The 15,941-nt window shown below is 54.2% G+C and overlaps 1 protein-coding gene across 7 annotated transcripts in view; it reads right to left on the bottom strand.

Moving 5' to 3' along the window:
* The window catches only part of MED15 (mediator complex subunit 15), an 81,125-nt gene that overhangs the window by 25,940 nt on the left and 39,244 nt on the right, over positions 1-15,941 (bottom strand). For 4 of the 7 annotated variants that reach the window (XM_051841029.2, XM_051841027.2, XM_051841025.2 and 1 more), the window contains exons 3-5: positions 6,122-6,173; positions 4,312-4,341; positions 2,680-2,892 (exon numbers count right to left, since the gene is read on the bottom strand). In XM_051841029.2, the coding sequence (XP_051696989.2) occupies positions 2,680-2,892; positions 4,312-4,341; positions 6,122-6,173 (295 nt within the window). The remainder of the gene's footprint in view (positions 1-2,679; positions 2,893-4,311; positions 4,342-6,121; positions 6,174-15,941) is intronic. The other 3 variants (XM_070065917.1, XM_070065916.1, XM_051841028.2) reach the window with 1 other exon arrangement.

The following is a 15,941-nucleotide window of genomic DNA, read 5'->3' on the forward strand; positions in this document are numbered from 1 at the left end:
TGCCATGGCTGTTTTACTTGTAACAGCCAAAGACTGGAAACAATGCAAATGTCCTGGGGGTGGGTGGACAACCAAACCGCAGAACACCCAATTGTGGATGCCTCCTGGACATCAACCTGGGTCTGAAGGGGAGCACGCCCAGCAAAGGAGCCCACGTCAGAAACTCAAATCTGGGCCGGCGCCGCGGCTCACTAGGCTCATCCTCCGCCTTGCGGCGCCGGCACACTGGATTCTAGTCCCGGTCGGGGCGCCGGATTCTGTCCCAGTTGCTCCTCTTCCAGGCCAGCTCTCTGCTGTGGCCAGGGAGTGCAGTGGAGGATGGCCCAAGTGCTTGGTACCTGCACCCCATGGGAGACCAGGAGACGCACCTGGCTTCTGCCTTCGGATCAGCGCGGTGCACAGCGCACCGGCTGCGGCGGCCATTGGAGGGTGAACCAACGGCAAAAGGAAGACTTTTCTCTCTGTCTCTCTCTCTCACTGTCCACTCTGTCTGTCCAAAAAAAAAAAAAAAAAGAAACTCACATCTGGTGCGATTCCCTGGGTGACACCACCAAGTCCCACGGCTACGGAGATGGAAAGTACAGCAGTGCAAGCCAGGCCCAGCTCGTAGGGACCACACTTTTGTTCGTTTGTTTGTCTTTTGACAGGCAGAGTGGACAGTGAGAGAGAGAGAGAGACAGAGAGAAAGGTCTTCCTTTTGCCATTGGTTCACCCTCCAATGGCCACCGCAGCCAGCGCGCCGCTGCTGGTGCACCGTGCTGATCCGAAGCCAGGAGCCAGGTGCTTCTCCTGGTCTCCCATGGGGTGCAGGGCCCAAGGACTTGGGCCATCCTCCACTGTACTCCCTGGCCACAGCAGAGAGCTGGCCTGGAAGAGGAGCAACTGGGACAGAATCCGGCGCCCTGACCGGGACTAGAACCCAGGGTGCCAGCGCCACAGGCGGAAGATTAGCCTGTTGAGTCGCGGTGCCGGCCGGGACCATACGACTTTCCACACGCAACACAAGATGGGCTGCTGGAGGTGCTGCAATGACTCTATGCATGCAGGGATCCCTGATGCCACACACAATGCAGCCTCACAGAACTGCACGGGTGGGTCTGGTGTGGTAGTGTAGCAGGCAAAAAGAGCCACCACCTGCGGTGGTGCGCCAGTTCAAGATCTGGCTGCTCCACTTCCGATCCAGCTCCCCGCTAGCGTGCCTGGGAAGCCAGCGGAGGATGGCCCAAGTGCTTGGGCCCCTGCATGGGAGACCTGCAAGAAGATTCTGACTCCTGGCTTCAGCCTAGCCCAGCCCTAGTCGTTGCTGCCATTTGGGGGAATGAACCAGTGGGTGGAAGATTTCTGTTTCTCCTTCTCTCTCTAACTCTGCCTTAAAAAAAAAAAAAAAAAAAAAAAAGAAAGAAAGAAAGGGAGGGAGGGAGTGATGGAGGGAGGGAGGGAGGAAGAGGGGCTGGTGCTGTGGCATAGTGGGTAAAGCCGCTGCCTGCGGTGCTGGCATCCCATATGGGCACCAGTTTGAGTCCCAGCTGCCCTTCTTCCAATCTAGCTCTCTGCTATGGCCTGGGAAAGCAGTGGAAGATGGCCCAGGTCCTTGGGTTCCTGCACCCATGTGGGAGACCTGGGAGAAGCTCTTGGCTCCTGGCTTCAGATCGGCATAGCTCCAGCTGTTTTGGCCATCTGGGGAGTGAACCAGCGGATGGAAGACCTCTCTCTGTCTCTACCTCTCTAACTCTTTCAAATAAATAAAATAAGTCTTGAAGAAAGAAGGAAGGAAGGAAGCAAAGAAAGAAAGATCTATGTATCCCTGTAATGTAGAGGGCCAATACTGTGTGAAAAAAATGCAGATGAAGTCTGAATCAAAGCTCCACCTGAGGTGGGAGGTGGGAGGTGGGGGCCCTGCCGACGCTGACTTCTTGTTTGCGACAATGCACTGAGACAGTACCACTGGGCGCAGCCGAGCACAGGGCATGGGGTAGCTCTGTGCCATTCTACGACTTCCTGTGACCCAGAAGCTACTTGAAAAGTGAACAGTTACACAAAGGAGGAAGTGCTGACACCCTCTGCAGCGGGCCTGGCATATTCAAGCACTGAGTCCGTGTCCATGGGGATCAAAGGAGCATCAAGAAGGGCTCTGGACAGAGGGAGGCTGCTCTGGGCTTCCCTGTGAGAGCACCTGGGACACCTGAGGAGGGCAGCTGCAGAGGATGAGGGGCTACATCCCACAGAAAAGAGCCAAGAGGACAAAGCACCTCCGTCAAGGGAGGGACATCCTGAGGCCCAGGGCTGACCAAGCAGCAACACCACAAAAGGCGGCTCCCAAGACCTGGGGCAGCCCACGGGGCTGCGGGTGCTGACACAGCACTGCTTTGTGGCTGAGCACCCCTGGAAACATCCCGTTTCCATTTCAGCAACAGAGTGCGAGCCCCTGGGTGGAGCCCAGGCTGTCCCCAACCTCCTGAGTCCTCCTGTCTCCCAGGGCCAGAAGGAGGCTGTGGGTATCATCGGTTAGTCCCTCTGGCTGCTGGAAGCAGGCGCGGAGCCCTTGCTCTGCACACAAGACAAAAGGACAGAACTCTCAGGAGCGTCCCCGTGCTCTCCTCCATACCCCTGTAAGCAGAGCAATGAAACGCACTGCTGTGTGTGAAGCAGCCGCGAATGCTCCGGAAGCATCGTACTCACTCTGTGGGGCTGCTGTAGACACCACAGCCATGCCATGAGGGGCCATCCCTGAGGTCCCAGGGGGTGGCTGCCCTGAGAGGGGCATCGGTTGTCCCATGGTGCCAAGGCCGCCCATGCCGCCCAGGGACTGTCCTGGGCCCCGAGGAGGCATGCCAATTCCAGCTGCTCCCGCGGCAGGTCCGCCAGTCAGGCTCTGGAGCGCATTCATAGGATCTGTGGGAACACAGGGAGTGGTGTCCCAGGAGAGCACCCACGGAACAGGGCACACTCCCAGGTGTGAGGTTCACAGACCACAGACCTCCTCCCACTTACAGGCTCGACCCTCCCAAGTCCCAAACAGTGCGATACCACAGTCCTGGAGCTTCCATAATGCCAGCGGCCAGAACACTGAGTATGTCAGTCACTGTTTCTAGACCGGGAGCCTGCAAGGGCAGGGCAGACACCCAAAGCCCCTACCCTGGCCTGTGCAGGGGCCCTGGTTTTAAGGGACCAGCAGCCCCTCTGATGCCTGCAGCTCAACTGAAGATGGGCTGAAATGTCCAGTGCAAGGTGGAGGCTCTGCTCCTCCTGGCTGTGCAGGGCCCCTGCTGGTGAGCACATCACTAGGACTTCCAGAGACAACAAAGTGTGACAGCCCTTCTAGAAGCAAGGCAGACTGCAGGGACACACCGAGGCCTGTGGCTGCTGCCCAGTCTCTGCAGCATACTAATCACGCATTGGCCCCGTGGCCAGGATCAGCACCCCAGGACACGCAGAGGGGCCGGGACGGCCATGTTTGCCAAAGCCCCTGGTCTGCAGATTCAGCTCAGGGACCAGTGCTATGCCAGCTGCCATCATCATGACAGTGTGGACTCTCACTGCAAATGGCTACCTGCAGACAGGCATAGCCAGCAGGGTCACCGTGCCCCAAACTGAGCGGTTACCAGTCAGTACTCCACACTCCAATGCCTTGGACCCCAGACATTCTTCTGGCCACGTATTCGGAACCCACCCAGACATGGACGGCAGGACTATCGCTGTTTTGGCCGAGGTGGAGCCATTCAACAGGGGCAACGGGTATGGCGGAGACAAGTGTGGACAATGCCATTTACAGCTCTGCCGCCTACGGGAGGACCGTGCTGAGCAGCCTGTGACAGGTCTCAGTTCCTTCCTGGCAGGCTGGCATCTGGCTGGCAGCCCAGACCTGCTAACCCCTTCACTGGTGGCTCAGTGAACAGAGGCCAGGGCTGAACTGAAACTGACAAGGACTCCTTGATATGAGAAAACCTTGAAATTATAAACTTACAAAGATCTGTAATTTCACAAAGTGGATTCTCAGCTGTCCTCTAAGAATGCTACTACAGACATTATACTGAATAGAGAGATCAGAATCTTTAGACAATGTCTTAATAGCTTTGTGAGTTTTATAATCATTTTGCTGGGCAAAACTAGCATTTGCATGAAAGGGAACAGGGCAGTGGCTGACTTCACAGGGGTGGGGTGGGCCATGGCGGGCCAGCCTCTGCCCGCGGCCATCTTCACGTCCCCACTCTTCTCTCGAAAGTCAACCTCAGCACACAGAGTCGACCCACTCTTGGTTGTGCTGCTCCACACAAGGCCGGGAAAGATTTTATTAAAAGGGAAAATTCTTACCACTGACAGAAGCTTGAGATTTCTTGTTATCTACAGAAAAGCAGAAACAGAAAAACCAAAGTAAACACAGTCTTATACAAACACACATCTCCATGGTGAAGTCAGTTTTGCAGGCCTCTGACCAGAGGTCGTTTGCTGAAACTGAATTGACCCTGCCTAGAGAGGAGGCCAGACAGACCTCAGCGCTCCCAACATTAACCCCAAGGAGCTCCTAGCGCTCCTGACAACCGGGGGCCAGAGGGGTGTTGGGGGTGGGGTGGGGAGTGTCCACCCCCGGCAGCACTGACGCTTGGGGCCTCAAGGAACTGCCCCCAAGGCTGAGGCACAGTGGGGTCAGGGGACTCTGCCTTCTCTGCCTTTCCTTCCTTCCTTCCAGGTCCAAGGTCACAACCCAAGCCTGGAAGCACAAACAAGGGAACAACACACCGTGGCTGGAACGGTGCTGGGAACGCGGCGATGCGTCCATTTCAGCCTGCTCTGGGAGGCAGTGTAGCTGGAGCCCCCCAGGACCGCACAAGCCTTGACAAGCAGAGTGCAGGGAGCTGTCCCCAGGACGCCAGGCTGGGCAACCAGGCTGCTCCTTCGTCTTGTGGCTCCATCTCCTCTCCTTCACTTCCTAGGGCCTCCTCAACACCACAAAGACAGGGAGATCCTGTGTGCCTTGCTGGCCATGCTGGGCAAAGGTGGATGGGCAGAGCCGGCGCTGTGGTAAAGCCTCCGCCTGCAGTGCCGGCATCCCATATGAGCGCCGGTTCGAGTCTCGGCTGCTCCACTTCTGATCCGACTCTATGTTATGGCCTGGGAAAGCAGTACAAGATGGCCCAAGTCCTTGGGCCCCTGCACCTACATGGGAGACCCAGTAAAAGCTCCTGGCTCCTGGCTTCAGATTCGCTCAGCTCTGGCCATAGTGGTCATTTGGGGAGTGAACCAGAGGATGGAAGACCTCTCTCTCTCTCTCTCTCTCTCTCTGCCTTTGTCTCTCTCTAACTCTGCCTTTCAACAAAATAAATAAAATCTTAAAAACAAAAAAGTGTGAGCGTGGGAAGACCTGGAACCTGCTGGGGCTCTCAAGGTCTCCCTTTGCCCTCCCTGACTGATGTGGAAGCTGCAGCTCCCTCTGCGACCCACGTTCTGTCAGCATGCGCTCTGCAACCAGGCCTGTGAGGGCAGGAGCCACTGGCTCCGGTTTTCTTCCCAAGGAACACTCCTCGAAAGTGTCTACGTGCCTCCTCAGAACACACAAAAGTGCCTAGAACCCTGGCCCCAGGATGCGTGAACAACTCACTTCCAAAGGACAGGGCCTTTGCCTGGCCTTGCTACAGAACCACGGCAGGCCTCTGAGTCAAAGGAGGCAGAGTGCAAGGCAAGAGACCCTCAGCCCAGCAGGGAGCTGCGGCAGGGGCTTAGCAAGCCAACTTCAGGCCTCCGGGGCAAATAAACCATCTTTTAGGTAAGGAAGCTTCCGTGGCAGGGTATGCTGCATTTTTAAGAACTACCCAGAGGTCAAAGCAGCAGTGCCGTAAGAAGGGGATGGAGCAGATAAGCAAAAGCCCAAGTCCAGTTTAGATTATGTCGGAACCAGAGGCTGAGGCTCTGGGAGAACTGGGAAGACCGGGAGCCCAGCATCAAAGGCAGCACCAGGCCGGTAAGTTCACACAGACACTGGGGTCCAACCCAATGCCCAAGGCCGGTAAGTTCACAGAGGCCCCCTCTCCGGCACTGGGGTCCACCCCAATGCCCCTGCTGAAGCAGAGCCAGAGCCGGCCTCTCACAGAGACCACAACCACCAGAAACGTGAAATCTTACTTACGAATGTCTCGGAAGTGGATGATGAGCCTGGCCACGAGAGAAAGGTATTCATCCTAGAAGTGAAAACAGGTAGTAGTTTAATCCCAGGTAGAGGTAGACTGCTGGGTGACTCCCGTCCTGCCCTCCACGCCCCGCGGCCACTGGGCTGAGGTTCTTCCCAGAAGGCTCTGGACTCTGAGGCTCACTTGGACGGTCACTGACCCACACTGGCTCAGAGGAGCACTCTCAGGCTGGGCTCTTCCCGCCAGGAAGAGGCGAATGGAAACAAAGAAACAAGAAGGGGACAGAGACCCTTCCGGCTTCAGCAGGAGTCATGTGCCTGGAGGAAGCAGGTGCAGCTGGCACCTGGGCACTGTCTGTCCTCAGCCGGCTGCTGCCTTCTCCCTGCTGACACTCTCTCTACATGCAAATCTCCATGGGGCGTCCCTGGCTGTGCTTCCTGGGCATCTGTGTTTGTTTGAGTTAACTGCAGCAAGTGGGGCAGCAAAGCCCTATACAACGGTGGCCGGGAAGGCCACTCCCTGCCCAGGGTCCTCTGTCCAGGCTGCCCAAGATCGACTGTCCTCTGTCCACCCAAGGACGTTCACTGCTGGGTGTCCTGGTGAAATCACTGCTGAGTCTGTCCTCTGGCCAGAGAAGGGACGCCCAAGTGACAATCTGGTTTCACAGCGGCACTGCTCCCCTAACGGCAAGGCAGCCCGGGGAGGGCAAAGCTCTGGCTCTCTGCCCCGTTCCCACAGCCGCCCTCTGACGCCACGGTGGTACTGAGAGGCCACTAGACAGCAGACGGAGAAGGCGGCAGGGAAAGGGAAAGACAGAGGAAGTGGCGCCTGATACATATGAGGACACAACGACACTTCCTGTATCTTTATTATCCCTTGGTCTGTCTCCAAACTCCACCCTGCCATTTCTTTCTTTCTTCCTTCCTCCCTTCCTCCCTCCCTCTCTCCCTTCCCCTCCCTTCCCTCCCTTTCCCTCCTTCCTTTTTTTTTTTTTTTTTTTAAGATTTATTTATTTATTTGAAAGGCAGAGTTACAGAGAGGCAGAGACAGAGGCAGAGGGAGATAGAAAGGTCTTCCATCTTCTGGTTCCCTCCCCAGATTGCCACAACAGCCAGAGCTGCACAGATCTAAAGCAAGGAGCCAGGAGCCTCTTCCGGGTCTCCCACGTGGGTGCAGGGCCCCAAGGACTTGGGCCATCTTGTACTGCTTTCCCAGGCCACAGCAGAGAGCTGGATCAGAAGTGAGCAGCCAGGACTCGAACTACAGGTGGCAGCTTTACCCACTATGTCACAGTGCCGGGCCCCATCCTGCCATCTCTGTTCAGCCAGGATAATTAGAGCAGGATAACAGGAAGAGAAGAGAGGCCCAAGGGAGTGAAGAAGCCGGGAGGAGCCACCTGCCAAGGGGCAGGGACAGAGGGAGAGACAGAGAGGCACTGCTGGACAAAGGCACACCGGGGAGGGCATGTCAACATCCCAACTTCAAACTGCCACAATCGATCCCTGGTCAGAAAGACAGCATGGGGCAGGCATGTAGCGCAGCAGTTAAGACCCTGCCTGGCACATCCACCTCCGGTATTGAAGTGCTTAGGTTCAAATCCCAGCTGCTTCTGATCCAGCTTCCTGCTAATGCAGACCCTGGGAGGCTCTGGTAACGGCTCAAGTAGCTAGGTCCCTGCCACTGACATGGGAGACCTGGACTGAGTTTCAGGCTGCTGACTTTGGCCTGGTTCTGGCCCCAGCTACTGAAGAAATCTGGGGAAGAGAACCAGTCGATGGAAGCTCCTTCTCTGTCTCTGCACTTCAAATAAATAAAAAATTCAAAACTTAAAAAAAAAAGGATTTTTTTAAAAATTTATTTGAGACATAGAGCCACAGACAGAGGGAGAGACAGAGGTCTTCTGGTTCTCTCCCCAAATGAGCCACTAGGAAGCCAGGAGCCAGGAGGTTCTTCCACATTTCCAACGCAGGTGCAGGGGCCCAAGCACTTGGACCGTCTTCCACTGCTTTACCAGGCCATAAGCCATAAGCAAAAAGCTAGACTGGAAGAGGAGCAGCCAGGACTTAAGCTGGCACCCATATAGGATGGAGGCTTAGCCTGATACACCATAGTGCTGGCCCTGACAAACTTTTAAAAGAAAAAACTCAACATGCCTGGCCTTGAAGGATGGCAGTGTGGTGAATGGGGAAGGGAGGTGTGGGACCAAAGGAGGTTAGAGATGAGAAACGAGGTGGCCAAGTACAAGGCAGGGTGGGTATGTGGGTGGGGGGCCTGGGAACCAGTCAGGCCCATGGCTAATGTTTCCTTAGGCCATCATGTAAGTCTGCGATACCTTAAAACGAACTGGTGAATTTTCTCCACTGCCATAAAAGGCAAAACAAGAGGAAACTGGGTTCAAAAGTGACAGCGTGCGTCTACTTAGACACAGTCATGCTGACAGAGGCTCAGGAACATGTTCCCAGAACCCTGTGCACAGGAGCAGGACTGAGGGAGACCCACCAGCGGCCCAGCGCCTGCAGCCAGCAGTGCAGACGTCATCACACTGCAGTGCCTGATGCCACTCCTGGCCCAGGGCAGGGCCTGGAAAGCAGTGTGAGGAAACCTGACAAGGAGAGAGGGATCGGACATCAGATGTAAGAAAGGAACAGAAGGCTGGTGCCGCGGCTCACTAGGCTAATCCTCTGCCTTGTGGCGCCGGCACACCGGGTTCTAGTCCCGGTCGGGGCGCCGGATTCTATCCAGTTTGCCCCTCTTCCAGGCCAGCTCTCTGCTGTGGCCTGGGAGTGCAGTGGAGGATGGGGGCCCTGCACCCCATGGGAGACCAGGAGAAGTACCTGGCTCCTGCCATCAGATCAGCGCGGTGCGCCGGCTGCAGCACGCTGGCGGCATCGGCCATTGGAGGGTGAACCAACGGCAAAAGGAAGACCTTTCTCTCTGTCTCTCTCTCTCACTGTCCACTCTGCCTGTCAAAAAATAAAAATAAAAAAAATAAATAAATAAAAAAGAAAGGAACAGAACACAGCTGGCCCTGCTAGCCAAGGGGCTCTCCTGTGGGATGAACACATTTCCTATATTCGTCCCAAGTCACTTTGTCCAGGAACAGGTCTGCAGGTCAGACATCACAGCTCCTTACACAGGACAAAATCCTGGTCTCCATGCTGTGTCTCTGACCTCCAGGGCGGGGCTGCCTGTCACTGTCCTGCTCGTCACCTTCTATCTGTGGACACTGGTGACCTAAAGGGGCCTCCCAGGTGTGAGAATGCCCAGCCCCTGTCCAGACAGAGGCGCTCCCTCCTACCCCAGAGTACACCAACGGTCCCAGGACTGATGCACAAGAAAGGCCGAGGAGCAGCAAGCTCCCTCAGGTCACTTGGCATTCCCCCTCCTCCCATCAGAGCTTTAAGAGACCAGGCTTGGGGCCGGCGCTGTGTTGTAGCAGATAAAGCCTCAGCCTGCAGTGCTGGCATCCCACATAGGTGCCAATTAGAGTCCCGGCTGCTCCACTTCCGATCCAGCTCTCTACTGTGGCCTGGGAAAGCAGGAGAAGACGGCCAAAGCCCTTGGGACCCTGCACCCACGTAGGAGACCTGGAAGGAGCTCCTGGCTCCTGGCTTCGGATCAGCGCAGCTCCGGCCATTGCGGCCAGTTGGGGAGTGAACCAGTGGATGGAAGACCTCTCTCTTTCTGCCTTTCCTTCTCTCTTTATGTAACCCTGACTTTCAAATAAATAAATAAATCTTTAAAAAAAATCCATAAATTCTTAAAAAGAAGAAGTCTAGGTTGCAGCTGAGGCGGGTTCACAGATAAGATAACAGAAATGTGTAAGAAAGCTTCTTGGAGTTTGAACACTTGCTTGATGTATGTTAGATACACCAGGGCCCACTGACACGCCGTGGGGGTGAGCTCCTGGAAGCAAAGTAGCAGGAGGGAAATGTGAACACTCCTTATAAAACAACCCCCAACCACACACTGCACCACACCCCGCTTTTTGTACAACACCTGGAGAATCTGAATACACACGAAAATCTGCCAAAAGAAACACTGGAAGGGGTGGACAACTGACCTAGTGAGTGAGACACTGCTAAGAGGCCCATGTCCTAGATCCCGGTGCCCAGCTTTGAGTTCCAGCTCTGCTCCTGCCAGTGCAGACCCTGGGAGGCAGAAGCAGTGGGATTGCATTACTGGCTCCTGGCCTAGCTCCAAATGTTATGGGTACTGGTGAGGGAACCAATGGGTGGGAGCCCTGTCTCTCTGCCTCTCAAGTTAATACAGAACCAAACAATAAAATAAAAACTGAAAAATGTTGTAAAGTTCAATTTGAACTGGAAAGGGAAAATTATGTTTTTGGTGTGTGTGTGTTTCAAAACCATGTTCTTCATTCTGTGTACTAAAAGACCCACGCTGCCTGCTCGGAACGCTCTCCCTCGGAGGACGAGCTGATTCAGGCCCTAAGTGCCAGCAAGCTACAAAACAATCACAGCACTGTACAAGGGCCCAAGCGTGACAGGAAGGGGCTTGGGAACCCTCCAAACAACAAAATGAACGAAGGCAACAGACAGAAGCACACCACAGGCACAGCTCTGAGCTGGAAATGTTCTGCAAAGCAGAAGAACCCATCCAGAAAGATCACTAAGACAGCATTCCTGGTGGTTCTGAGCAAGAAGGGTTGCAGGCAAGCTGGCTGTTTTTTTTTTTTTTTTTTAAAGATTTATTTTGAAAGGCATAGTTACAGAGAAAGAGAAGGAGAGACAGACAGAGGGATCTTCTATCAGTTGGTTCATTCCCCAAATGGCTACCAACAGCCAGGACTGGGCTAAGCTGAAGTCAGGAGCCAGGAGCTTCTTCCAGGTCTTACGTGGGTGCAGGGGCCCACGCACTTGGGCCATACTCTGCTGCGCTCCCAGGTACATTAGCAGGGAGCTGGATCAGAAGTGGAGCAGCTGGGGCTAAACCAGCACCCATATGAGATGCTGGCACTGCAGGCTGTGGCTTGAACATGCTGAGCCACAGCCCCAGCCCTGCAAGCTGACTGATCAGACCGACTCCCTGTAATACGTGTCAGAGAAAAGCCAGGATGAAGGACCAGTACCATCTAAGCAGATGCGGCCCTGGATGCTAGAGCGGAGCCTTACAAGGAGGGGCAGGCTGTCATTCCCCAAAGCCCTGGCAACCGTCTCCTCGGACACCTCTCGAACATCGAGCATGGCCCCCTCTGCTCTGCCCACCCAGCACCAGTACACAAGGAGGGGCAGGCAAGAGCTTGGGAGGGTCTGTGGACTGCAGAGCTGTTCCCTCAACAGGCTGAGCGTGGCTGGAGCGGGGAAAAGGCCCGCTTTGGGCCCTGAGTCAGACAAGCCACCTATTACGCACCAAGTGTTGAGACTCGAGGGAGGCCTTCCCACTGACCAACCCCGACGCCGCCGTAAGCCTGAGGTCGTGCCAGGCAGGGCCCAGGCAGTGTCCGCCGTGTGGAGATGCACTCCACGGCGCACAGGCACATGGCACTCTGAGGGCTGCAGGAGGGACACAGGCAAGGGAGCACCACCAACTGCAGCAACCGCTGGCGCTGGTTTAGAGCTCCTCGCACTGTCTCCGTGCTCCACGTCCCGCTGACACTGTCCTAATTAGATTTTGAAATATGTGAGGTGCTTCAGAAAGTCTGTGGAAAACACGTATTATGGAAAAACTGTGCAAAGACTTCATATTTCTGCACCAAAATGGAACCTCTTTCTAATTTTTTTCTTTTTAAATTTGCATAAAAGAGACAGAGCAAGGGAGAAAGATCTACCCACTGGTTTACTCCCCAAATAGCCACAAGAGCCAGGGCTGAGCCAGGCCAAAGCCAAGGGCCTGGAATTCCATGCAGTCCCCCACATGGGCAGCAGGGACCCAACGTCTCTGCTTCCCAAGGTATACATTAGCAGGAAGCTGGATCACATGTTCCGTGCACACTCGGAAGCACCCTTGTATCAGATCCCAGAGTGGGTCCTCCCAAGCCAGTACACCCTTGGCTCCTGGGACTTTGGTCCCCTGGATGTCTCTCCAGAAACTATGTGGGGCTCTTCTGACACAAGGCAGCCCCAGCAGTGTCCCCTGCTCCTCTGCACCCCAGGAAAACAGACTACCTGAGCTGGCCATCATGGGCAGACACGGATGGTTCTCCATGACCTTCAGGGATTCCACTTTAAACAAACAGGTTCACTGAGACACAATTCACAAACCATGAAATCCACCCAATGTCCAGCAGTTCCAGTATCTTTACAGTCGTGTGGCATTACCACAACCAATGTGGGAACATTTCCTCACTTCAAGGCAAATGCCATTCCCACACGGCACCCGGGGCCCCAGGCAGCCACTGGCAAACATTCCATCTGTATGCACTCAACAACAGGCCTTATGGATATCAGGCCCTGTTCTCTGGAACCTGCAGGCGTCACTTTTCTTTGGGAAAGCTCTTACAGTGGAGGTGCCGGCTTGGACTATCCAGCTGGTTCCTAAATGTGGTCACACATATCCTTGTGTAAGGGCGAGGAGAAGGCAGGGAGAGATTTTACCGTATGATCTGGCCTGCAAGCCTGCAGTGATCGAGTCACAAGACAAGAAACACCAGCAGCTGCCAGAGCCGGAAGCTGGAAGCAACGGAGTCTCCCCCGGAGCCTCCAGAGTGAATACAGCCCTGCTGACAGTGAGACTGAGCTCAGACATCTGGCATCATGAACTGTGGCAGACTGAATTTCTTTCTTTTTAAAGATTTATTTATTTGAGAAGTAGAGTTACAGACAAAGAGAGGGAAAGAAAGAAAGGTCTTCCATCCATTGGTTCACTTCTCAAATGGCTGCAATAGCCAGAGCCGGGACAATTTGAAGCCAGGAGCTTCTTCTGGGTCTCCCACGTGGGTGCAGGGGCCCAAGGACTTGGGCCATCTTCCACTGCTTTCCCAGGTCATAATAGAGAGCTGGACTGGAAGAGGAGCAGCCAGGACACAAACCAGTACCCATATGGGACACTGGTGCCACAGTATAGGCAGAGACTTAGCTTACTATGCCACGGCACTACCCTCCTCCGTTTTTGATGTTTTTTTTTTTTTTTTTTTTTTTTTTTGACAGGCAGAGTGGACAGTGAGAGAGAGAGACAGAGAGAAAGGTCTTCCTTTGCCGTTGGTTCACCCTCCAATGGCCGCCGCGGCTGGTGCGCTGCGGCCAGCACATCGCGCTGATCCGATGGCAGGAGCCAGGAGCCAGGTGCTTTTCCTGGTCTCCCATGGGGTGCAGGGCCCAAGCACCTGGGCCATCCTCCACTGCACTCCCTGGCCATAGCAGAGAGCTGGCCTGGAAGAGGGGCAACCGGGACAGAATCCGGCGCCCCAACCGGGACTAGAACCCGGTGTGCCGGCGCCGCAAGGTGGAGGATTAGCCTAGTGAGCCACGGCGCCGGCCCGTTTTTGATGTTTATCTGTTTATTTTCATGTACTTGAATGGCAGAGTGGGGCAGGGCTGGGGGACAGACTGATTTTCCATCTGCTGGCTCATTTCCAAAAATGCCTACAACATCCAGGGATGGTCCAGGCTGAAGCCAAGGAATCCAGAACTCCATTAGGGTCTCCCACGTGGGTAGCAAGGGACCCAAAGTACTGACACCATCATCTGTTGCCTCCCTGAGATGCACATTAGGAAGAAACTGGACAAGGGGCAGAGCCAGGACTCACATCAGCACTCTGATAGCGGATGTAGGCATCCCGAGCAGTAGTTTAACCTGTCACGCCACAATGCCTGCCTCTGGAATTCTAGTAAGTCACTGAGTTTGCAGTAGTCTGTTGCAGCAGCCCCAGAAAACTAATACAGATCTGGAGTGGGGTGCCTAAAAATGTGGCAGCTGCTTTGGAGTTGGATAATGAGAAGCTAGAACTGAGAAGCAAGAGGGAAAATACCTGGATTGCCTAACCAGGCTGTTACCAGAAACACGGATGTTAAAGATTCTGCTCAAAGAGAGTGAGGAACCAGCAGAGGTTTCATGGCTTATCTTCAGGAATACACACACCAACAAGACAGACTGCTGGCAATCACATGAATTTTTTAGTTTTTTTTTTTTTTTTTGACAGGCAGAGTGGACAGTGAGAGAGAGAGAGACAGAGAGAAAGGTCTTCCTTTGCCGTTCATTCACCCTCCAATGGCCGCCGCGGCTGGTGCGCTGCGGCCGGCGCACCGCACTGATCTGATGGCAGGAGCCAGGTACTTCTCCTGGTCTCCCATGGGGTGCAGGGCCCAAGTACTTGGGCCATCCTCCACTGCACTCCTGGGCCACAGCAGAGAGCTGGCCTGGACAGAATCCGGCGCCCCGACCGGGACTAGAACCTGGTGTGCCGGTGCTGCAAGGCGGAGGATTAGCCTAGTGAGCCGCGGCGCCGGCCCAGTCACATGAATATTAAAAGCAACTTGGCCTAGCAGTTAAGATACCTGCATCACGCATCTGAGCGTCTGCTTTCAATCCTAGCTCTAGTCCAGACTCCAGCTTCCTGCTAGTGGGCACCCCAGAAGGTAGCAGGTGAAGCTTCATGTAGATGGGCCCCTGCCACCCACCTGGGAAATCTGGATTGAATTCCTGGCTCCAGGCTTCAGCACAGTCCAGCCCCGACCATGCTCAGTGGATTGAAGCTGTGTGTGTGCACGCGTGTCTCTAAAATATGTAAAAATAATTAATCTTATGCTAACAAAAAGAGGTTAATTCTGGGAAGGGCTCAGAGGAAATGAGGAACGTTATCAGACACTGGAGCAAAGCAAATACTTGTTACACAGCAGCACCAGCTTGAGTGGCGTGTCCTACAGCTGCGGGGAAGGCCTGACTGCAGACAGTGAGTCTGCATATCTGGTGGAGCAACTTCCAAGAAAAGTGCTGAAGATTCAGCCCGTTTTCTTTTCTTTTTGCTTACAGTAAAATGCAAGAGAAAAAGAGATAAATTGAGACCAGAACTGTTACGCAAAATGAATTTGAACTTGAGAATCTGGGAAATTCTTGAGCCATTAAGATTAGGAAAAAAAAAAAAAAAGGAAAGAAACAAAATGCTAAATTAGGAGAGTTACTGTTAGGAAAGTATGTGCTGGAGAGAAGGCCAAGGAGATGACTAGACAAATGGTGTTTGCTAGTACCAAAGAGATGATGTGTGGGATTCAGAAAGCCCCCAGCTGTCGCCCACAGTCAGGCACAGGATGAAGTGATCTAGGAGAGACTGGGAAACCCCACCCAGCGGCAGCAAGCCCATCACACACGCAGCAGTCCCAGAGGATTCTGAGTGCCACACACAGAGATGATGCCGCTTTGGACTGAAAGTTTGGAGAATGAATGGAATCAAAGGATACATTGGACTCCCCAAGGCTGATAAAACCACACAGCTGCAAACTTGTGTCACCTTTCAAGAAAGGGTGGGGGCCAGCGCTGTGGCCTAGCGGGTAAAGCCACTGCCTACAATGCTGGTGTGCCATGGGTTCCGGTTCAAGTCCCGGCTGCTTGGCTGTTCCACTTCCGATCGAGCCCTTTGCAGTGGCCTGGGAAAGCAGCAGAAGATGGCCAAAGCCCTTGGGCCCCTGCACCTGTGTGGGAGACCTGAAGAGGCTCCTGGCTTCAGATCAGCACAGCTCCGGCCTTTGCACCAACTGGGTAGTGTACCAGCAGGTGGAAGACCTCTGTCACTCTCTGCCTCTCCTTCTCTCTTGGTATAACTCCTTCAAATAAACAAATAAATAAATCCAAAAAAAAAAAAAAAAAAAAAAAAAAGAAGAAGAAGAAGAAGAAAAAGAAGAAGAAGAAGAAGAAGAAGAAGAAGAA

Source organism: Oryctolagus cuniculus, chromosome 21 (genome assembly GCF_964237555.1).
Source record: "Oryctolagus cuniculus chromosome 21, mOryCun1.1, whole genome shotgun sequence".
NCBI classification, from domain to species: Eukaryota; Metazoa; Chordata; class Mammalia; order Lagomorpha; family Leporidae; genus Oryctolagus; species Oryctolagus cuniculus.